Below are 25628 nucleotides of genomic sequence, written 5' to 3'. Positions count from 1 at the left end.
GGTCATCAAAACGGTCATTCTAGAAGTCTCGGGAATCTCAACTAAACTCAAAACATATAGTTCTCTCCCCTCTTCAGGAAATACAAGCCAAGATACCAAAATAGTTTTAAACATCACCAACACTTTAAAATCATCAAGAAGTCAAATTATTGAAACGTTGCTTTTAATGTCTTCAGCACATGATTTTTTTCCATGAAAGCTTTAGTTTGATTCTGATAAGAAAGCTGAGAAAGTGATATTAAAAAAACAATTATACAACCAGTCAAGCCTGCTTGTTTCTTCTAACACCAGTATCATTACCTAAATTCCTCCTCATCCACCTTGAGCAACAAGCTACCATATTAGCTACCAACATTTTATCAGTTTCTGATAAGCAGCACTTCTATGCTTGGTATCTACACTTCAAAACATGACTAACTACAGATGCTTAAATTATATATAGAGAGTCCTACAAATTTACATCCGCTTTCTGTATGTGGCATATAGCCAGAACATCCTTGAGCTCTTTTCCTTTCAGCTTTTTATGCTTAACATTTACATTTTTGGGTATTCCAATTATAGCCATAATTAACCAACAACATGTACATCACTGTATCAAAAGCATCATAGGTACCTTACAAACGTCCTAAATTAGCTGTGTTAGAAAGAATTAGACATAAAATATTTGTTAAAAAACTGACCATATCATGCTGTTTATTAGTCAAGACACTAGTGGTTCAAATAGTAGACAAATTTGGGATTATAATTCTGGCACTGATGAACCAGATACTCTTTCTACCTTGTTCCATTAGAACAATTACAGGATTATTGCAATACACTTGTGTTAATTTGCACCTTGGATGACTTTCAGCAAACAGGATACACAAGGTGTTATATGAAGTGATGAAACTTAAACCTTGGAAAAGTTCAAATTTACTTTCAAGATTAGTGGCAAACAGCCTTACAGTGACAAGAGGCATGCAACAAGAACACATACAGTGATAGCTGAAACTTGGTCAGAGTTTACATAGGTGACAGCAGGTCGACAACTGAGAGCATTTTTCCAAGAAGAAAGCAGCGAGAGCAAGAGCTCAGGAATTGAGCCCCCTTGGCAAAATGACTTGATGAGAAAAAGGAAGAAGAGTGATGAAGTCACAAAACAATGCACAAAAAGAAGATATGGTTATATCAAAACACTAGACGAATGCTTAACAAATATTCTTCTCATAAGATGAAGAAGAAATGTAATTATCATATGTCAAACTGTTAGACTTGACTTCACCTTGTTAAAATACTGATACAGATCAAAGTTTGAGAGATGAGGTGGAATTTTTAATACCCCCAAAAAAATTTCCTACACAGAGAGCAAAAAGAGCATGTGCTGAATATTCAATTACATATTTACAAAGTTACTTGACAGTACACATACCTGACAGTCTCGCACAGAAATATTGTGACTATGATACTTTTGCTCCACTTAAGTGATCAAAAGAATTTATGCCTTTTTGTTTTCCCACCAAATGACTGTATTTGGAAGGTGTAACACAACTTATACTAGCATCCCTAAGCAATAGCAGAGTTGCATGACTATCTTTTATGGATAATTCATTTGGGCACACATTCATTCATAACAGTATCATACATTCATAAACAGTATCTTAGTTTAGCACTGTGTGTTTCAATGATATCAACATATACTTAAAATAATAGTTTTTTGATCTACAGCTACATTTGGATTAAGAGTATTGGTAGTGGTAATCAAGTTTTTGGAACTTGATTACTCACTCAGGCAAAATGTTTTACTTTCCAGACATGCATATTTATACCTATAAAATTAAAGTACTTTTTGGATCCTTAGCTATAAAAGTAAATTGCAAAAGTTATCAGTTTCCATCATTAATATTAGTGTGCTGCAAAAATAATAGTATTCTTTGTGCACTGAGACTAAATATCAAAATATCAAAGCTCACCTCAGGCTGGCTAGGAATTTTCCATTTTATGAAGTAGGGTGATGAAATTGAACTTGACTAAACAATAGACAATGACTGAAGGGCATGAAGGAAGGCAAGGGAATGAGTTTTCAAACCTTCCAAATCTCAGTAGTTCCTGCTTCAAAGCTCACCTTTTAAGGTTCTTCAATATTTCTTCAATGTACTTTGTTATAAAAATTATATTTAAAAAATTCACAAGTTCTGTGCATTTTCTTATTGACAATATTTTTCTCACTGAAGAATAACAGTAATTGTATTTACCTAGCGTCCCAATGTTTACAGGTGGGAAAGTCAGTAACTTTCATATGTATACATGTTTCTATTCCTTTTTCTGTGCTTTGTCTCTGATGCACATCACATTCTCTTCCCCTCCCCACATACAATGTGGGCAGACATCCTTAGCTCACCAACTCCACTTCCTACCAGACAGCGTAATTTACCTTATCTCATGCCTTTAATCTTTATTCTTTTTCCTTCCCTTCTCTTTTCCTTCTGCTTGACCATCTTGCCCAACTTTACTCTTTCCATTCTCTTCTACCCCCAATGTTGTTATTTATCTGTCTTCACCCATTTTTTCCAACCACCCCTTCTACAGCAACAGAAGGGCAAAAAAATTATGTTTACAGCTCTGAAATGAACTCAATGCTTTAGAACAGAATTGTCAATACCAATTCACTACCCAAAAAAAAGCACAGCAGGAGAAAGTGAGCCAAGTAGAAAGATCAACAAAGCACAGCAGGATAGCATATATCTGTAAGATGCAATTTTGCTGGAATTCGCATGATAATACACTGGAATAACGAATCTCTCTTTAGTTATTATAGGAGATCCACACAGTTTAATGTCAGACCTCCAAAAGTAGGTAATTAAGCCATAGATGAAGAACCATTTCTATACCTATTAATGTAGGAATGCAGCTGGATAAATATAGCCAATTTAATTATGGTGCTATTAAACTAGAGATGATATAAAAATTCAATAATCATCATCTTCAGTGTGATGTTTCTCTTTAGGTCTTCATCAGACATCAAAATAGATACAAATACTTGTCATGCAGATATAAAACAATGTGGAATCCAGCAAGGCAAAGACTAAATGATAAGGCAACTATACTACATTATTCAAATAGTCCAACGCAACAAGCCAAGTGTCAGACTATTTTATTACATGTGTCACATTCAAAATTATCTGGAGTTGATGAAAAAATATCCAAGAATAGTAAAACAAACAAACTGTTTAGATGAACACATTAGTAAGGAACACAAAAATATTTGGCCTGGAGCAAAAACTTCAAGCTTACAGGGCACCTGAATACCTCTTTATCCATTTCTTACTTATCAACTATAAAAATGTTTCTGAAATGTAAGAAAGTACAGCTGGTTTTCTTCTCATTCTACATCATAATTGTTACTTTAAACTATTTTCCTGCTAATTTAGACACACTTATTTTTTCTAAATTATGCATGCATATCGGTATTTAAGCCCTACAAATAAGAGGGCTTTAATTCATTGTGCTTTACACGATTAACACTTAAATGAGGGTGGGGGTTGCTCCTGAGCTTACCCAGCCAGTTCCACTTCCTTGGGTTTTAGTGAACAGTAGTGATGAACCTTGTAACACTGCCCATGATGACATCCAGTTCTTTCTGTAAATATTTGTAAACAAACATAAGATAAATTGACTTTGAAAGTAGATATTTAAACTGTCAATCATTGTTGCCCAGCTGACCTGCATGTTAATATACTTAACCATATATATGGTCATTAGTGCCATCAGTAAGTCTTAATTGCTATCATATTTGTAGAAGGAAACATACGTTAACAGTCCCAGCCTGACCATCAAAGGCTAAATCAAACAAAGCTAATTAGTAGTGGAAGCAGTTCACCAGGAGAAACACCATACAATTATAATTTCAAAGGGGCTAATCTGGAACACTCAGCCTACTGTGTACCTAGTAGATTATGCCAAAGTACTGCATAATTCTGAAATTGATTGATCACACCTAACTGGGATGTAAGTGTCCCACATTTATATAATAAGCTCATTTACATTAGCAACAAAATATTTGCTACACATCTAAAAAATGCAGAAAAAGAACAAATGAGTTGTCCCAGCTGTCTATTTGCTTTTATGCCTGAGTACCTATCCCCCTGAGGTTAAAAAAAAATAAAAGCCTTGACAAGCCCTGACAATCTATTCCCATTGCCCAAACATGAATTACTATTCAACAGCTCTCAAAGTGACAGGACAGCCATGTTGCACCTTTCTGTACAGCAGCCCAGTAATCCAGATCAATGATTCCAACAGATGCAGCATAAATGGTGAGAGTATACTGTAACAGTAGCAGCTTACATGAGCCACTGTCCACCCTTTCCTACCAAGCTCTTAGGACCAGCCCTGAGGAACCAAATTGGGGGTCAGATGTGCTGCCCAGCTGCACTGGAGTAGGTCAGGGTGGCTCTGGAACATCAGCTGGGTGCTGACTATTTAATCCTCAGGAAAAGCATGCTTCATATCTCAAAAGCCTGGGAAACACTGAACTAGATATAACGCAGTATTAGACCTAAAAGATTAAATTAAAAAAATTAAACAGTAAACCTAAATTAAATCTGAGGATGTGCCACACTTATGCAGAATTTACACTGACTCTCTGCAAAACACCAGAAACGTAAGTTAGACAGCATTACTTGATTATACATTATGATTTATAATGTAAATGCCTGCCTGTGAGGCAGAGAAAGGAAGTTAGAAATGAATTCATTCATCACCTACAGGGAGACCAACGTTGGGCAACACATTCTGCTTCAAACCCTTCACAAGTAGAGTGAAGGAAGAATTAGGGAGCACATGGCATGTATACTCCTTGGAAATTAAAGTCTGAACGCCCCTCTTAGACCAATTCTATCCAAGGAACAGGACGGGCTATAACCTATACAGATTTTCTTTTAAATAAATCAATCCCATTTTAAAAAGCTGTCTCTCAGCAGTACACCTTCATGAAATCACTGCCCTGTGTGGAGCCCTGGCATACATGAGCCTCTGGCTCTCTGAAGTCCATTATCTTTAGCTCACTGGGAGGAACACATATTTTGGGATAAGGAAACACTGTGTCCTACAGGAAGACCTCTAAGGAAAATCCAGGCAAAAAGTAAGAAATGGCAAAACCTGGTATGTTGTCCTAATATAGAAGTCGGATACCTTACACAAACCCTTATGCACATGTACTTCTAGAAGTCCAAGACTTACCGAACTTTCTTGCCATTTTCTGTAATTTTTGTCACATTCAATAACCCATACTTCTCTTGACCCTGTAAGATAAGAGTAAGACATTACAAACACAGAAGAAATGTGCTTCTATTGCTATCACGGCACTGAATTCAATCCCCCAAATAATCAATTTCTGGCAATGAGCCATCTTTGCCCATGTTATAACTTCAAGAAACTGTCATAAGTATATTTAAATATGCAGAGATCAGCAAAAATCAAAACTCCTCTGGGAAATTACTCATTACCATTCAGAGGGTAAAAAGCTTTCCTTCTTCAAGGCCTAGGTTCTTTGGACAAGCCAAACTAAATCATTTGTGGTACTAGACAGTGGAAATTTTAAACATAAATTTATGGTGTAATAGCACATTTGTGTTTGTTTGTCAGCCATCTCCTTTTTAAGTAAAGGACACAAATAGCCTAAATTCTCTGACAAAATTCTTCCAAGTTATTTTACCGTAATTGCATATTTTAAATAAAACATGGTTGAAATGCATAAAAATATTAACATATTCATTTCAAAAACAGATGAGCGAAACATTTCTTTGATGTCCTATTTCTTCCTATCCCCAAGCAAAATATTAGAATTTAAACTACTTAGTTATGTCTTGCTGATGAAAATAATTTATATTGGTATGCCTCTCTGCAAATTTGGAGATCAGTCAGTGAATGGTGGAAAAAGAACACCGCTGAGCAAGAAGGGTATTCGCAAGTTTCAAATATTTGGAATGAATATTTCTAGTTTCTGTACAAAAATAATAAAATATAAAGGAATGTTTGAAAAAATATTCTAGGATAAAAAGGGAAACCATCCATTTATACCATTTGTGACTCTCAAGATGAGGTAATAAATTCTGTCATTTTCTCCTGTCACCCCAGCCTTGTCCCACCAGTGAATGGTGCTAAAGGAATGTTAAACTATTTTTTAAATCAATTCCTTTTCAGTAACAGCTTGTAACAGTTCCTAATTTAAGAACTAAGCTATTAGTTGAAACAATCAACTAGGGAAAGGATCCAAATTAGTTTTATCATAACAAAAATGTCCTCAATTCTAGATCCAATGAAAATAGAAGATATATTCTCTCCAGCATCCTCCTCAATCTCAAATTTAAGTACACCATAACTGCAGAATACAATATAGATGAGAAATTTTTTGCTGGAATACTGTGACAACACTCTTACTAAGGCATAGATCTGTTTTTCATGAACCTTAAAAATTTTACCTACATGTGTCAAGCACAGCACAGAGAATACAAAAAAAGACACGTTTTCAAGGATAACAGTGTTTAGCTGGTGGTTCAGATGTTATTTCAGTCCAATGGTAACTGCTACACTTACTCAATCTAATATCTCCATTGGGCTGGAATGGTGTCCCAAGCCAGTGATATATACATTATTTTCCAAAACTGATATTTTCAATATAAGAAATGAGTCACTTCCCTCCCCCACAAAAAAAATCAGCCCATTCTTTAGATCACTTTATTTGCGGTCCATGCAGACCACCACTAACAGCCCTATGCGTTGCATCCTTCTAACAAACCTTTGGCCTTACTAAGTGGAACCGCCTGTCACCATCTTTCACAGTGACTGAGCAACCCATGCCCACTTGCTCAAATAAATTATGGTTTTAATAAATTACTCATGGTGGAACCAGTGGGAATGCTCCAAAGAAGAATTATTCAGAGAAAGTATCACAATGCCCTACTTAGCAGCAACACTAGGGGGGTACTAATGGGAAAATTAATGTAATCAGGGAAAAGGAAGTGGAAAGCAAGTTAAGGATCAAAATACACAAAAATTCACCAGCTTTCTTTGTAATATTTAAATCCCAGGGGACAGCTAAAGAAAATACAGATTATTTTTTTCTATTGTCTAAAGCAGCAGTAAGTTCTTCTACAAAATACAATTTTAATAATTCAAGGTCTGAGCCATATTTAAAGGAATTAGAATACATGCAGCAATAATTGCTTGTGTGTAAGGCTATCAACTATGTTTGCTTAATAAACAATGTTTATTTTTATTGTGGGAAAACTGTTTGAGTAGTTTTAAGAATGGATCAGGATGAATAAGCCAGAGAACTGGCTTATTCCTCTGCGTGCAGAATAAGAATGAAACAGAAGTTGTGCCTTTAATGCCCTGAGCTACCTACTAAAGGGCTGCTAAAATTGATCAAGGCACATATTTCAATGCTATTGTAGTACAGTACCAAAATTTTTAAAAAAGATAAAAACTTCATTTTTTTAATTATTTCCCACTGTTTAAAAAGCAATTATCTCATTTAAAATATAAACTGAAGCAAAAAATTTGTTAACATTCATAACAAGTTTAACAAGCTTAAGTTTTCCTCCCAGTAATTACTCTACCAAAAAAAAAAGACATAGTTTATTTATGCCAGGTCCTCTATGTCTTTTCAAGGAGACTGAAACACAAATAAAAAATAAAGATATCAAATACGACAAACTATTACTGACTACTGACAGTGAGAGATTCTGTGGAGAGGGGCAGTTTGTTTCTGCTTTTACCTTCCAAGTTGCTAGGTGAGAAGACATGACTGTTGGAGGAAGTAAACCAAGTTCTACATAATCTGACATAACTTTATTCCACAGTGAATTTTTAACTTAATCTCCTATTGCCAACCTGTATTTAAACCAAAGACATTTACATGTTTTCTGAAAGCACAGTTGGATGCAACGCATTCCTTTTAAAATGTAAAGCCTTCAAATAGTTTTATCCCATTATTTTTTTCTCAATAACAAGCAGGCTTACCCTCAATTCTCTAATCATGAATAGCCCAGTTTCTACAACATCTACTTATCTATTTAAACACTTTGCATACTGACTGTGGCTTGATGCTTTGGTGAAGAAGGAGAGGACTCATTTTCAGGAAAACTGGCCTTAGAAGCAGTTGATGATTCCTGTAAAATTTTTTATCCCATTATTTTTTTCTCAATAACAAGCAGGCTTACCCTCAATTCTCTAATCATGAATAGCCCAGTTTCTACAACATCTACTTATCTATTTAAACACTTTGCATACTGACTGTGGCTTGATGCTTTGGTGAAGAAGGAGAGGACTCATTTTCAGGAAAACTGGCCTTAGAAGCAGTTGATGATTCCTGTAAAATTTGAATGGGCAACATAATTTATTATCTTTCTGACAATTCGTTTATTTTTTTTTAACCCTAAAGACACTTTCTCTCTATTTATACACACTCACACATTTAAAAAAAAAAAACCTACTTTTTTTTTAAGCATTCATGATATTCTCAGATAGTTATATTATAAACCTGCTTACCAAACAGTGTTCTTACAAGATTTACAGACAACACTCAAACTGGGTTAATTAGCACACATCCATTTGAAAAAATATTAATACATACTGTATCAGCTTAAAGCAAAACTTTCATCCTTATTAAGGGGCAGATTTTTTTGTATGACATTGCTATCAAATTATGAAGCACATTTATAATACTAACTTATTACAGGACACCATGTAATAAATACCAAGATTTTAAAGAACAGATTGCATCTCTATGTGGTTAGTAAATATAAGATTAGTACAATAAATTGTTATACATGTAGAAAAGCATATACCAACTCTATTCATTTTTGTGAGTCATGATCATTAACTTCCTTATAATCAAGCACTGAAAATTTCTAGAGATTCAGGTTTTTGTTTTAAACTAGACATTAACTATGGATCAAAAGAAGAAACTACTAAGTCTCTGAAAACTAGAAAAATTGCCTATCTGGAACAAAAAAGGCATGTGCGTTTCCTCTGAAGTAATGATTGCTTTGCACAAATACACCGCTTGAAAATCTGGTAAAGAATTTTAGACAGAAGAAAACCATCGCTTGTTCTCTGTTACTGTTAACACATTTCTCCCCCTCCCCTGTTTTTAATTCCCTTGACAGCTCTCCCAAATTCAGTTTGCTTTTTCAGCATTACATAACACTCTGCACACCCGTGCTTTAAAATCCACTTGTAAATCTACCTACAGAAGTGGTCCACTAGTTCTTTTAGTAGCATAATAACAGAGAACATTAGCATTCCTAAAAACAGTCTAAATGTTCCATGTTTTCAGATATCCTAGGGGGGGGGAAATGTTCAAATTAAGGAAATCAACGTTGTCCCTCCCAGGAAGGTATTTTTTCCTCTGCTTACCGAATTTTTTAGCTGATACCTGTATATAGGTATGTGCCACAGCCAATAAACAGTTAACAAGTGCATTTGCTATCATCAAATTCTCATCAGCCATGGCAACCCATACTTTCACTCTGACACATTTCAAGCACTCTTTTGACTGGCCTATTTTCATACAACTGAGTTGTGTTGTTTTTCCAGGAAAAACAAATAAGGAAAATAAAAAGAAAATAGCTTCCCTAAAAGTCAGCTAAAAAGCTAACTTGGGGTTGATGTGCCTATCCAGCTAAATAGCAGTTGTTTTTCTTTCTATCTCATTCTGAATTTGAGATAGCTTTCATACGCTAAGCAGCTCTGGAACAAGAAATCTAGTATTTGTGGTCATGAACTATTCCCTTTTCACATACTAATTTAAAGCAGTATATGTAACAGTGTGCCTGCCAGTGGTAATAAAACAGGTGCATCAATGCACTAAACAAAATTTGTCTTTCCACAAAACACCAGTTTATTGCTCCACTACACATTTTTAGTTTTCTCAAAGCATTAACATTGTGGTTTATATGAACTACACAGTCTCCTCAACATTAACAAATGCATGCTGCCTGCATGTTTTGAAGCTGTTAGAAGAACTGTAAGCTACTGAATTAGACTCTACAAATGTGGCTCATATACACAGTTTAATTCAGTTATTACACTAGACATATGTACATTTGCATGTTTGCTTCACTAGGTTTAAGGTCTTGGTATTTGAACACTGTTATCTTGAAGAAAAGTAAACAGTTCCCCTTATTCAGTGTTTTACAAGAGCTTCTTCATTCAGTGTAGCATTACATAAAGGTCATTCCAAAACAGAAGCAAATCTTATGCCAGAAAATAAAAAGACAAGTCTTCCTTTAAAAGCGAGGCCAAAACTTTGAGCTATGTCCAACAGAATTGTTCATACCTGTGAAGTGTAAACTGCACATGAGGCTAGAAATGTCCACTCAGCTTTGATTTATCAGGACTCCACCTAGGCTATCTCTCATGCAGTGCCACAACACACTCGGTACAGAAGGATGCGTAAGGAGGAGTCAGGAGGGGAAGGGAGCAGTAAAGGGACCTCAGAATCGCTCGAGCTAAACTAATGCGTACAGGTGCAAAGTCTCCAGTCAAGCATGGTCCACTGCCTCCTCAGCACCACGTATGATATATCCTAAACTGACAGCTCAAAAGCTTAAGATCAAATCCAATAAATCCTATTCTGAGGAACTAAGTCAACTCATGACAACCCACTCTCCTATACTCCATTTCAACAAGGAAAGCAATTAAAACGTACCGGAAACAACAGGTCAAGCAAGTAACATTCTGGGCTGCAGATCCATTTTCATTACAACTACTGTGTTTTCTCCATTTAAGTTTGTCTTTGACATCTGCGATTACACAGGCCCACTTATAGGCTTTTCTCCATACTCCCAAATGTACATTCATTTCATTTTTCCCTGTATCTTTAGAAAAAGGGAGCTTACAACATTGTTTCCTGGTACCTCATTCTGAGTAGTCCACGCTAAGATTTCAACATTACAAAGTATTTCAGTTTCCATGAATCTTGGGATGGACTGCTGCAAAGTTACAGAAACCAGCAAGTCATTACCATACAACACCCATTTCAGTTCCTCCCCGCTCAGCTCACATCAACTCTCCTCACCCATGGGCAGGATGTCCCAGCACAAGCAGAAACGACTGGGACAAAAATCAAACTGAAGAGAGACAGGCAGAGGGAGAGCAAGGGAGAGGCTCTATCTCCTTGTTGGCCTAAACAGCATCTATTACTGTGCAGCCCAAAACAGACTATCAGGAATGTGCCCTAAGAATGGGCAGAAAACAGCTTTTGTTGGTACTGACCCGCAGCTCTTTTCAGACTAAATGCCCAACTCAGCCCTGAAGAGGATCAAAGCCAAGTGTTTCAGCACTTTCAGTGCTGTCCTCTGCCCTCCAACAACAGTGTTACAACCCTGCTGTAACCACACACAACTTTTCCTCTTTAATGACTGTTCTGTTGATCTCCATTGTAATATCTCAAGTAAAGGGATAAATCCACCATATAATACTACTACTATCTTTAAAGCATTATTTCTGTCTTTAAAGCATAATTTTTACTTTAGCAAGTGCAACTTTTATTTCAATTCTATGCATCTTTCAATTACTCATCTGAAGTCTTTCAAGTGTATTCCTACTTCCTCTTTAATGACTGTTCTGTTGATCTCCATTGTAATATCTCAAGTAAAGGGATAAATCCACCATATAATACTACTACTATCTTTAAAGCATTATTTCTGTCTTTAAAGCATAATTTTTACTTTAGCAAGTGCAACTTTTATTTCAATTCTATGCATCTTTCAATTACTCATCTGAAGTCTTTCAAGTGTATTCCTAATTGGCATTTCCTACAATTAAAACATTCAGGTGTGAAATATTACTATACATTACATGAGAACCTCACCCACATCCATAATTCTTGAACTCAAACCCTAATTACACTCCACAGCCTAAACTGAATAGGGAAATTCCCAATTATAAGTAAAATGGCTGTATACACCAAACCCTGAACTAACACTAGTTAAAATACTTCAAGGATAACAAGAAAAGAGCTTCTACTCACAAAGTAACAGTAGTAAAGTTATCAAACAGCCCTCGGTTATACTGAATGTTATACACCATGATACAACAGAATATAAGAAAAAGGAGATTTCAGAAATTCATGCATACTCATTTCTGTTAGATTAAATACTTCACACATCAGAAACAGTTGGTATTCCAGCATGCTGTTTAACTTGCTCCTACCTTATCGTTGGTGTCCAACACAATTGTGCTGTGCCTCCATTTTGTTAAAACTATTGGTTCTTGTAGCCTCCTGTCCAGACTCCTACTCTTTATTATATCTCTCTGCTGCTGTGGTGAAGCATTATACTAAAGAAGAGAAAAATCAAACTATAAGTAGAATCTAATTCATGCAAACAAGACCTGGACATAACATTCATACACCTTAACAGTGCAAACTTTCAGATTACTGATGTCACCCAAGGGTGTGAAAATAGCCTTGGTTTTATTTTGCATTTAGTCTTCAGAACTGCCCTTTCTGCTGTAGTCCTCTCTGAGGCAGTATCTAAGACTGGCCTGTCAGGACAACACTTTCCCTTTGCAAGTAGATGTTTGATTTCTTGTGCAACAGATTACTGATGGTTTTGCAACCAGCCAGCATATTGAGAACCACCAAGGAATTAAATACAAGATTTAAACATTCACTCTTCATATTGCACTGACAGTACTATACCACCTGTCTAGCTCTTGTGTAAGAAAAGGAAAACCCTGTTATCCTGCAGTAAGGCATTTAGATTGAGAGTTATGATTGCTTGGATACAGTTCTCTTTGACCCAGAGGTCTGGGATGCCTAGGAGAGGAGACACGGGGATGAGGACTTGCTTTTTCAGAATAATCACATCAAATTACTTATAAAAAGATTTGCTGGTGTGGCATGTACATAAGCACAGAAAATAAATATTTAGCAGGGAATAATTTTAAAACTCAGCAGAGCTGTAAGAGCCAAGGAGAGAATGGATTTATCATAACATGGGTTTGCTAGTAACTCAAGAGCATCCAAAGATGCATAGGCTGAGAAAATGTGAAGGCCATGAGAAGGACCCAGCATTTAATTAGATCTCAGCATTGCAGCATACTTATTAGTAGCATTGCCATTTTAAATCATCACCACCAACACTGAGGTAGCACTATAAAGAATTATAAAAATATTTCAAACAAAGTTTAATACTGAAAATACAAACAAGAAAATACAACATCGATGTATGGGGTTTTTTTAAAGTCATTAAAAACCTCATTCTTTCTATTCAGCGTCAGAAGACTAAAATCTGCACATAGAAAGAAACATAAGGCAGCATTTGTGGAGTCACGTAAAGGACTAGAATCCACTGGGTAAGAAGTAACAAAGGAAAGTGCCCTTTTTATTTAAGAAGGCTATAGCAATAATCTTTGCAAGCACACTGAATTCTACAGTTTTCCTACTGATTCCTACTGTAAGCTCGGAGCCTCAGGTGTTCAAAAGACAGAATAACCTATACCTACACATACCAGTGAAGCACGGCAAGGTTTAACCTAAATAACATAAATGCTAAATTTGAGTTAAATTGTGTAACTCAGTTACATTTATTGCCCAAATAAAGAATCAGCATTATTACTGCTATGGCAGACACTATGCTTGTGTTAGCTTTGTATTTTACTATGAATAGAGTTCACGCTCCAATAAGTCAATAGACGCTTAAGAGGTAAATGATAACTTCAGTGTTTCATTAAATTATTTCAATATGCACAACAGTAGTAAAATACTCTCAAGTAAATGGATCTTGCAGTACCGAGAATAAAATTTGGTAGTTCATGCACAGACAGAAATGAATTGGTTGTCACTGTAGAGATTCACTTCTGAGATTACACTGACTTTGATTTGGGTTCAGCACATTTACACTCTCGCGTGACAACTGCTTCCGTGCAGTGGTGAGGTTTAAGCAACTCTCAGTTTGTTCCCCTGTTAAATCAAAGCTGAACCATCATTCATGCTGCAAGGAATCTAATACCAGCTTACTTTCTTGTTATGGAAATACCCACTCAGCAGATGCTCCTACAACTCATCCTGTGTCAGCAAGCTAAGCAATATGGAGCAAAATTGCCTGTATTACAGCTAAAATCTGAACAATTCTCAATGAAACTATGTCTAAATCACAGAAAGTTGCCACAAACCGCGTTCCTTGCAGCAGTTCTAAAGAATTTAAGTGAGCAATTCAAATATACTTCTTGCTATGAAACAGAACCATTTATTTCACAAATACATATATATACACACACACACACTTCAGTGACACTGGTGAATATTATTTATGGAAATCCTCCATGCACTTTCCATTTGAGTAACTCAAAGAATTTAAGTCTAAACAGTCAAAGACTTATTTTAAAGTAATTTTCCTTGAATTTAAATCTATATTAAGAGTTGGGATATAGGCACAAGCCTCACTACAGGTGATCTGTATTTAAAAGGTGCCTCTGATACCATCACAAGCCACCAAGAGTCAACTTAGCTAACAGACAACCCCATCTTGAAGGAGAAAGGACCTGTAAAGTAATATGAAATTCTAGTTTTACACAACATTTAACAAGAAAGCAAAGCAACAGTATGTGAAGCCCATTAACAAAGCACTGCTAACAACTCAGAACACTGAGCCATGTATCTTAGCAGCTTAAATATTTACATGAGTGATACAAACAGTGTTAGTAAACTAACAAGTCTTTAAAGGGAGTATTACTCCATTTTCTCACAATAAGTGTCAAATAAACATTTTTCACTCAAGCATTTATGGGGTTGGGGGGGTGTTTGTTTTCTTCATTACAAATAGTCTGGGCTCAAGACAAGCCTCTACTTTTAAAATAAATGGATTGATCTGTGATGCCCAAAGAGAATCACAATGAGATATAGATACTGTTTCAGACTCTGCATTATCCAACTGAACTAGCCATCCTCTAGATTGGGTAGAGTCCACTGGCTAGAGAGAAATAGCCAGAGTTTTCACTGACCAGGTCAGATGCCTACACCCCTGCTACCTTTTGGTCTGCTCCACCAGCACCACCTCTCCCTGCCAATCCTCCTAGTTCAAAAAGCCTTGCAGAACAGTTCCAGGTCAGATTAACTTATTGACACTTTAAAGGACTCCCACCTGCAGAGCTGTTGTCTCTCCTACAGGTATTTGCAATGACATTTCCCACTGTTTATCAGCAAGGATAAGCAACTAGGTTGAGCTCTCCTTCCCTTGCACAAAATCATATTTTTACATAACTCTAGGCAGGCTTTCTATGCCTAAACCTTGGTGTAATCTTGAAGACAGAGATCAGGCAAGAGCCATACAGTCCAGTAAAACCGACCCATTCCAGACTACGTGCCTGGTAGGACGATCTCTGTGACACCATGTGCCTTAACATTGCATCTGAAGGAGATGCTATTGTTTTCTTAATTTAAAGCTTTTGATAGTGTAGCACAGAACTTCAAATGTGCACACTACTGCTCCTTGAAAATCCTCCACAAACTCAAACGTGTCCCATTACATTAACCTGGCACATCACCTCAGTTTGCTCCCCATTTCATTGGGAGCATGTCCTATCAGGAAGGGAGGACGTGAGCAAGTTGTTCATGCTCTGACTGCATGCACCAAGTAACACAAACTTCTTGTTGCGACAGCTCTTGGCGTAGGGTAAGGACACCAGTGGTGTAAATTTAGGTCACATGGGGTTATTTTCATTGCTGAATTTGCTCAATGCCTTCACTAGCTACTTAAAAGCCTCCTTTGCCTTGGTATAAAAATTTCTAATCCTCTCAACTGACCAAGTGTTTTATATTTAATTTTAACCTGATACATGGCATGGCTCAAGGCTCTGTCCTAGCCTAATTGTGACTGAAATAAATATAACACCTCCGAGTTATTTGTAGCAGTTGTCCCCATTCTTATGGAGATGACACAGATCTGTCAGCTTTAAGAAACAGAAAAAAGATTCTTCTTCGTTTGTGTTAACAACACCCTCAGCCAGATGAAAGGAACTGGGTGGGTGAAGGGAGAAAAGAGTGAAACTTGGTAAAGACTAGAGGTTAAGCATTTCACTCTACCTTCTTGCAGTCAGAGATTAAAACAACAGCACTTAAAAATATTCTGAAATGCTAGTACCATTATATACTCTACCATATTATTTGCAGTTGTTCCAACAGACTGTCTGAAATCGAAGATTAAAAAAAAAAAAACAACTTGCCTCAGAACAAAGCCACCCTCCAGTGCTATTGCTGCCATTAGCTTTGAATAAACTTTTTGGTGCTGTGATTGACTTAACACCTGTTACAGGTTTTGCTTTTCTGATCAACTAAATCAATGACATGCTTTTCTTAACCTACCAAAATAAAAGCAAAAAAGAAGAATTTTTGTCTTTTTTAAGGATTTCATCCCTACCCCTTCCCCTTCTTTCTTCAGAGAAAGAATACTCCTCATTCTCTGCCGTAGGACATCTGAGTGGCACCAGTTGGAGGCATCAGCCGCACTGAAGGAACAGAACCTATGGAGAATGAGGAGACTACTGGGACAAGCAGCTGGATCTCAAATGTAGAAGTGACTGAAAGACACCTCTGTATAACCCACTTAATTCTCTTTGCTTCACCTTCTAACCCTCAGGATCACTAAGACTGCTGATCTTTGTCAAAGAGCTCCAAGTCAGCACTGATTGCCATGGGCCCTGCTGCTTGCCCAAGCAAAAGCTGAGGGCACTTTTCCCCTGTCTCTTCTTATTTGGGAGGAGGGGAGGGGGACGGAAACCACCAAACACCAGGGCAAATGAGGAAGACCAGATCAGGCCTCTTGGACACAAAAACACACATTAAAGAGAAAGAAAAAAAAAATCTGATTACCTTCTCAGACATATCTCAGGTTTGTCATATCACCTGCACTTTTGTCCTTAAAAAACCTCTAGATCCTCACATCAGCTGAGACTGTCTCAACTTTCTCTGAGCAATCCCAAATTTTATGACAAGAATGTGAAGATTATTCACTATTGTTAACGATACTGCTCAGTGCATTGACTTACAGTAGATAACACACGATGTGTTACCTCAAATCAAATAGCACTGCTCAGAACAAAACCAGTTTACATCAACCATAAGACAAACAGACCCTATTTACACATTCTCATCTTTATTTTCTTTCACCATTTGATTGCATGATATCTTCTTGATATTACCAGCATCATGTTTTATTGTAATTTTTCATATAGCATGCTCTGTTTGACAGCATTCAGGTCTCCAGCAGGAAAGTCATTCACCTGAGTATCAGAATTGAGGTCCCTGAGCTCCAACTCAACGTTGACAGTGCACAGAGTGAATTAACAGACTGCTGGCCTCATAAGACAGCCAAAAATGAAGCTCCTCTATCTAGTGACTCCTCTCTGGGTACAGCGAGGGGAGCTAATGCTTCTGAGAAGAGAAAGTGTAATTGCAGTATCAGTCTGTAAATATTAACACCAAAACTATGACTTTACTCCAGATGCTTATAGTATAAACATTTTCTTTCAAAGTCTACTCTTGGATCAGAGAGCTCGGTCAGAGGATGGCCAATCCTCATGCTGTTATGCCAGATATCAGCCTAGGAACACATTTTGGAAATCTGAGAGACGACTAATCGGTAACTCTAATTTTTATTGTTTGCCTCTCTTCCTCCCCTTTGAGATACTTATTCAATATTTATTACGTCTTCCTTGCCTGCCATACATACAGAGTATGTTTTTTGAACTTTAGAAATTAGAGAGTTCTCATTCCTGAGATCAATTTAACTTTCCCCCCCCTTAATACAGATTTCTCATTTGCTTGAATTATAAAACTCGTATTAAAAAACTACTACATTTCTAGAATAGGTTTGTATCCTTTCTCAACATGATTTACATATTACTCATTCACTATATAAGAAATAAACATCTTTTTTCAGAGTGAACTACACAGAAAAGAACTTTCACTTGCTGGTTTACTTTTTTTCATATATATATATAATTGGCAAGAACTGACAATTGAATGCAGCAGAATGCATAGGAGAAAACGTAAAGTCTTTTGCAAGATGTAGTACAAACTATGGTTGAAGATTATTATCCATTTTAAAGAATAATTCAGTATGTTCTTCTGTGCCACTGCAAAAAGCTGGGTCACACTCATGATGAGTCTTAATAGACTTTTCAGCAGTTGTCAAAGCTACTCCATCTGAGACATTTTTAGCCAAAGGCATTCAGCTATTCCTAGATGTTATTTAAATATACATGACTGGAAGGCTTTCTATGAGACTGTCTAAAGTAATTTGTTTTGTAACTGCCTCCCCCAACATATACCCTCACAATTTTTAACACACATACAAGAATACTGGAAATGTTATTCCCGAGCATGTTCACATTTACAGTTAATGCTGTAACAGTGAGGACTTTTCATGTTATAGTATTAGCTCAGCTAATGCGCTATTTCCAGAAACCTCCGGACGATTTTTAGTTCTAATGAAGTCCAGATTATTAAGAACCGTCTAACAAAAGGATTCTCTTCTTTTTCTGGTTTAACCAGCATTACATGACCATGCTATTCCATCACTATTTCACAACAAATTTTGGAAGGCAATATTTGAACTAAATACACTGGGGAAAAAACTGACCAAGAGTAGGGTTTTTTCCCTAGTAACTTAATTTTCATTTAAGCAAGAGTTACAATGCTGAAGCCTTTCTACAGTTTCCTCTCACTACTCATAAGAGTTTTCAATACAGATTCTTTTTCTTCAAAGCAGTTCTGCGGTCTATGTTGTCTTTCCAATTCATTTGTTCCTAAACACTTTTGGAACCAGCTTCAGTAAGATTTTCTAGAGACTGATCTTCAATCACGCTTCAATTACTCACAAGTGTAACATCTCTGCTGTATGTTCTTCAGATATATAGTTACATAAACTAGCTAAATCTTTTGCTGAAATGTTTAATCTATTCCACAGCATTTAAAGTTAAAAGCTAAGGATTTCTGGAAATACATAGGCTCTTGGACTATGAATCCAAGAGTCATTTGCTCATTTACTTCTGTTAACCTTGTATTTGCTGCCACCCAAGATTTACTAGTTTCAAGAAGGAATTAGAGAGTACATTCTGCCCAAATGGCTCATGAGAAATAATTTTCAAGGAAAATTTGTAACAGCAATATGTGATGTTTTTCATGTAAACAAGAACTAAAGCATATCAGATCACAAACACTAAACCAGGGGATATATTTCATTCTGTAGGTGGCTATTGATACACCAGAGCTCAGATGTTTATTTAGAACCACTAGCAATATCACGCACTAACACACAAATGCTAGACCTTTACGCTAATATGCCTCGGGTAACAGTTTCAGATTACCTTTGTGACTTATTGTAGTTGGATTAAAGCCAACTTAATTTGCTATTTAGTTCAAATCCAAACCCAACCTATTTTAGTGGAAAGCAACTTCTTCACAGTCAAAACTTCCTGCATTGCAGAAGTCACAGAATGCAGTACCCAAGACATTATTCCCCCAAATTAACTGCAATTATACCTACTGAACTAACAATTGTTTCTGGTAAAACCTGGTCTAGCAGATTTTCAGACTTCTAATTAATCTAATAGCTAAACAATAGCTAAGTAGCTTTTAAAACCAATAGTTACAGATCATATTGTTAGGTTTATGTATGTTACAAAATTTAAGTTATCTAACACATCAGACCAACATGGGAAAATTCACAAAGCTAACTCAACTCTTCAGTGACTCAGATACAAATTCTTTTACTGATGTAACAAAACCGTCTAGTGTATAGCTTCATTCATAAATTTCAATGTAAATATTTTCTCACAAATATTATGAAAGCACTATCTATTAAGGTTGCTCCTTTCTAAGTGGAAGTGACTTAGGACACCGATTTTTGGACTGATGAAACAATAATCGAGAAACATGCTCTTTCATGTACTTATACACATAATTCCGTGTGAAACTTTTTTTTTAATGGTCACCTTACTATGTACGATTGAACAAACATCCTAATAGCAGGAAAGACATATACAACTACGTCATTATGACAAGTGTCCTATAGTTTTTCAAAGCGAAAATGAAAATTAAATAGTACTAGGTACATCCTCAGACTACCAAGTGTCCTTAGCTCTGTCACTTTCCTACAAATTCCTATTTTCGTTACAAAATTAATAAATACCAGAACACACTTCTGGTGAAACTGTGTCATCTTCAAAGACACCACAAAACTGCTGAAACTTTTGGTTTTCAACACCTCTCTGTAAAAGAGAGGTGTTGAAAAACACCTAAGTCACCAAATTTAGAAATTCATGACAGAAAAATAATGCATTTTGGAGGGTAGTAAAAATAGACTACAGTTTCTCAGGAACATTTTGTAGTAAAAAAAAATTCTTTTTCCCTATAGAGGTTTTCTTTATCACAGCAAAATCACAGATATTATTCTGCAGCCTTTTATGAAAAGCTGAGTTCAGCAAAGATACAAGATCACCTTTGGCATCTGAGTAGTTACATACATCCATTTTTCATGTCCTTGAGTATATTTTTTTCTCTTCACAATCAGAAATTCCACAAAAATGCAAGAAATAACCAAGTGCAATATATAAGTCCTCTTGTGAATAACTCCCATTGAAGGCCCCATAGAAGATTTATTGAGGAGGAGGGGAAAGCCCCAAGTTGTCAAAGTTGCTTTTTTAGGTCACTCACCTTAGGTAACTCCCATTCTGATCGGGAACCATCAGCACTATAGTAGTATGGTCTACCTTGTTCATCTGCATGTTTTATCCACTGTAGAAAGAAATGTGATGATAGGAAATGTAATCAGAGTGACAGTCATAACATAGTAAACCTCTGATACTTGGGATTTAAAGTTAATTTTTAATAAAGTGCCATCCACTTCATCAGTGTCTAGTGCACAACCAACATTAACTAATCAAGGTTAGTTAGCAATGAGAGCAACAGTCTTCAGCTTCCTGCATTGAGTTCACTAGTATTTTTTCCTTCTGTAACTCCTCAGAAAATAGTCCTGCAATAACATACAAGAGATTGTGATAAACAGGTATTTTTGAAGATGGCATATCTCACTCTTATCAACATTACGGTGTCAGTTTAAGGAAGCACAATCTTTGCATCAGATCTATGTAAGGATTTTATACGTAAAATAACAGAATTACAAGAAGGTTAACCAGCAACTGCTGATAATTTAAGAGATAATTCCACTTGTTGAACAACTCCATTTTTAAAACATCAACAGGAACATGAGATGCAGTTCCTAAATACATCACGAAGATAATATAATTTCTGTAACCTCTATAAGCAACTCCCACAATCAAAGAGGTAAAGCTATGACAACTGTGACTAGTTATGCAGAAAGGAAAGAATCGTAATGAGCAAAAGTCTACAAGAAGATTGCACAAAGATATGCACAGAAACACCCACAGCGAAACTCTTGGGTCAAGCAGGTTTCACAAGACTGCCTTCCAATAAACTGTTTGTGACAGGAAACACTGTTTTCTATCAATCCCAGTGCAATTTAAAAAAAGTTTGCCTATTTGCCAAAACATAGGTATGTGGCTCTACAGATGTTTAGCAGAAATAGATTAAGCAGGATAAGATTCCAAAACTGACATAAAACTCAATTATTTAAAAACTTCTTTCAAAAAAAAAAATTTGCGTACATCAACAGGAGAAGAGGTGGTGCTATAATACGGTAAACAAATTGCTGTTTCAATGAACACTTTTTGAGGTTAAAAAACCAAAATGCAGCTTTAGTGAACAATTAGAAAAACGGACTGCTTTACAAGTATACACAAATATTGCCATTTATCCTATGTGGGAGAAATTTTTATGACATGCCCAAAATCACAGTAAGTTGTCAATAGCAATTAGATAATTAAAATAGAACATACATCTGCTGATACAGCTGTAGTTTAATTAAGAAGTTTGTCTACATCTGAAAGCAGTACTGAAAATCTCTAGTAAAGGAAAGGATGAAACTGATAAAGCAGCGTTATTTTCAGTTCGAAACCATCCTAACTGGAAGTCCTATGTAGACAAGAACAGCTCTTAAAAGACAGTAATTGGTATGAAGTTCATTCCTGAAGTGTAACCAAGAGGATGGGGGAGGGTGGGGATTAAAAAGAGTTATACATGATACGTTCATTTAATATAATCTGATACCCAACTGGAAATAAGAAAACTTTTTCTGAATAGTAAAGAACATACATAAGGAAAAAAAAGTCAGTTCGGCTGCTAAAGTTTCATGCATATTTAAAAAACTAAAGGAGATACTGCTGAGGCATGCTTTCCACATCTAGAAATGAAATCTGCATTTCTAACAGTGAATTAGTGGAAAAGATTTAGAACATGTGATGAGAAGAAGGAAAAAGTACCTTTTCATTAGTATAGTCATTGGTATATAAGGTTTGACCATGTTCATCCAACTCTTCTGACCAACCCTTTGGAGGAGAACCATACTGACTATCTGACTGGCTGTAACAAGAACTGTGGTCGTTTTCTTCTGATGAAAGATGCTACAAGTAGTCAGAAACATACAAGGCAGTTTTGAGAATGAAAGCGCTTTAAAATCTGAAAGATCAAAGATTATTTGACTAGAAAGAGAATAGTAATAAATTGCAGGGAGTTCATGTTTTTATATCTTACATCAGAGAATAAGAGATGCATTTTTACAGTACAGAAATATTTGATAATTGCTAGACAATTTAAAATATTTTCAGAACAACTGGTTTGTATTGATACAATTTTTTTAATTCTACTACACCAGTTTTCAGCTACTCAAATTTAAACTCCGATTTTTTTGCCGATCTAAATTTTATTCCCACAGATTTACATTACGGAATGATGAAGAGAGTTAACTTTAGTAGTCTGCATCACCCCAAAAAACTTGGGAGACCTGCTACCTTGGTCTTCTGGCAATATCCCAGCTTTCACAACTAAATCCTTTTCTTCCCTTCCCAAATAGTATCTGGAAGTCAATAATCATTAAGGACAACTTGAAACTCCAGTTGCACCTTGGTAGGTCCCAGCACTTTACAGTACTTGTGCAATGCATCCTAAAATATTAGGAATTTCCACTCTCCTCCTTCCAACTCTGATGCATTTGACAGTGAGCAATGCAAAAGCAAGACTTTTTGCCAGGCACAGCTAGCTGAGGTGTAAGATTATTTTCTGAAGGTAGAAGTGAATTATAATGCAAGGAGCAAGTTTGATGTGTAAAGTAGAAAAAAAGATTTTGCACACACACCAAACAGTTTCTGTTCCCTCGTACGCTCTATTCATCTCCTTGCTAACATATTGTAGTTATTATTCAAAGCATCCATTCCTCGCATAAAAAAAATCTCCCTGCATTCATCTCCCACAACAGTATCTCTATGCCAGAGTCTCCTGAGGAATTCAGTACAGATTTCCTTTCGCACTATCTTGGATCCTTGGCTAGTAGGAGGCATAACACTTAAGAGGGAACACATCCTGCTATTCGAAATGATGATAGTTAAATATTGACTAAGGTTCAATAACACAAGTATAAGGGATTAGAGGAAAACTATAAAGCCAGAGGAAGGCAGAATTTCAATTTTAAACTAGAAAAAACCTCTCCTGAAAAGCTTAAATCTTACCAAAAAATATCCAGGTATCAGAAACTCACCAGTTTTTAAAAGTCAGTGGTTTTAGAGACTAGGTGTTCAGTGACATTTCCAAATTATTATTACATAGGTTTTTGGTGTTACCTTTCTGAGTACCTTACCTACGCTGACACGAGCCAGCTTACCAAGCACAGCAAAACCCATAAGAAATGTTCAGGTCATTAATAAAGTAACATGAAAAATGTAAGGGTCCTCTACAGCCTACAGAATGCGAGTATCTAAACTATGGATTAAACAATGCCACCTCTCTTGCACATGGGGTAACATGAAATTCCAAAGTGCCAATTTCTAACCACTTGGGAAAGGAAAAAAAAAAGTCTTCAGTCCCATTTTTACACATGAATTAAGACTGAGGAGTTGATAAGAGCGCTATTGGCCCCACTTGAACTACTGTTTTATAAGATAGCTGTACTGTATACACATTTAAGTTTACATTATGCTTTAATGGTTAAATATTAAGTGCATTGACATTTGTTAAATCAAAGTAGTAGACTTTGGACATTTTTATTATTACTATTCACAGGAATTATGACTGAATAACATAACGCATTTGTATGTGCCTCTTCCAGGCAACTCCTGATACTGAGGAAGCACTGTACACACGTAAAACTAAACAGAAGGCTTAAAAATGAAGATTCTCCTAGAAAAACCACTGTTGTTCAGTAAGAATGACTATTAGTGTGTCTATCCATAAGGCACCCATATAATAATAGTCTTGATGTCTCAAGGCTTAACTAATCTCACCTACCATACAATGTAGGAATTTAGCCTTTGCAGACCTAAACTTAAACAAAATTCTTGAGCTGTTGCAAGTTTAACAAGCCAAGGCACTCCTTGTCCCTTCAGCTAGTACGAACAACTGCTAAAGCTGTATCAACAGGGGTTAGAGAACACTGGCCAAACCATGTTCAGCAACTTTCAATTTAACTTTCAACACTTTTTCAGTATTAACTGCCTATATGCTTTTTAAGTATTGTCCATGCTTTTCCTCAGTCCCATCCCCAATTATACTATACCATATTTAAACAAAGCCATCTTAAGCAGACAGCTGCCCAACCTTATACCTTTTAAGAACTTTGCTGTGACGCTACAGGGAATGACAGAAAAGGTCCCCACAAATCATCGCTACTACTGTCTTTCTTGGCTTTTTTCCATTTACATGGAAAATTCTTGAGGGCAGAGACCAGCTCATCACCCTGCATTTAATAAAAAAATGGAACAGTTACAGTCTCTCTTCTGTCACTTAACCAGTCTAGTTTTGAAAGTTACTACTACTAAAAATCAAAATAATAAGAAAGAATACTGACTAGTTAAAGAAGCTAGCATCCCTTTATTACCCATTGTTTATTTTGAAACAAAAACCAGGGAACGAAATTGCATCTTGGCCACGTGTTTTAAATGTAGTTTTCAATTTAAATGAAATCCTGTTGCTTTTCTACAGCTTCCTCATTTATTTGTTGATCTCTACTTCACATTATGGTCTCCTAGCTAGGTATATTTTGGGGCTAGTCTTGTTCAATATCTTTATCAATGATCTGGATGAGGGGATCGAGTGCACCCTCAGTAAGTTTGCAGACGACACCAAGTTGGGCGGGAGTTGATCTGCTCTCGAGGGTAGGAAGGCTCTGCAGAGGGACCTGGACAGGCGGGATCGATGGGCCCAGACCAATTGTATGAGGTTCAACAAGGCCAAGTGCCGGGTCCTGCACTTCGGCCACAACAACCCCATGCAGCACTACAGGCTTGGGGAAGAGTGGCTGGAAAGCTGCCTGGAGGAAAAGGACCTGGGGGTGCGGGTCGACAGCCGGCTGAACATGAGCCGGCAGTGTGCCCAGGCGGCCAAGAAGGCCAATGGCATCCTGGCCTGTATCAGAAATAGTGTGGCCAGCAGGAGTAGGGAAGTCATCGTGCCCCTGTAGTTGGCACTGGTGAGGCCGCACCTCGAATACGGTGTTCAGTTTTGGGCCCCT

General features: G+C 36.6%; 1 protein-coding gene across 3 annotated transcripts in view; it reads right to left on the bottom strand.

The window, feature by feature from the left end:
* Positions 1 to 25628, bottom strand: part of ARHGAP12 (Rho GTPase activating protein 12) — a 76466-nt gene that overhangs the window by 16211 nt on the left and 34627 nt on the right. Inside the window, exons 3-9 of one of the 3 annotated variants that reach the window (XM_009275155.2) lie at positions 22390 to 22530; positions 20705 to 20785; positions 12199 to 12324; positions 8276 to 8350; positions 5218 to 5279; positions 3535 to 3616; positions 977 to 1099 (exon numbers count right to left, since the gene is read on the bottom strand). In XM_009275155.2, coding sequence (XP_009273430.1) covers positions 977 to 1099; positions 3535 to 3616; positions 5218 to 5279; positions 8276 to 8350; positions 12199 to 12324; positions 20705 to 20785; positions 22390 to 22530 — 690 coding nt within the window. The remainder of the gene's footprint in view (positions 1 to 976; positions 1100 to 3534; positions 3617 to 5217; positions 5280 to 8275; positions 8351 to 12198; positions 12325 to 20704; positions 20786 to 22389; positions 22531 to 25628) is intronic. The other 2 variants (XM_009275156.2, XM_009275158.2) reach the window with 2 other exon arrangements.

This window comes from Aptenodytes forsteri, unplaced genomic scaffold (assembly GCF_000699145.1).
Source record: "Aptenodytes forsteri isolate BGI_AS27 unplaced genomic scaffold, ASM69914v1 Scaffold336, whole genome shotgun sequence".
Taxonomy (NCBI): Eukaryota; Metazoa; Chordata; class Aves; order Sphenisciformes; family Spheniscidae; genus Aptenodytes; species Aptenodytes forsteri.
This window is presented reverse-complemented; position numbering and strand designations above follow the sequence as displayed.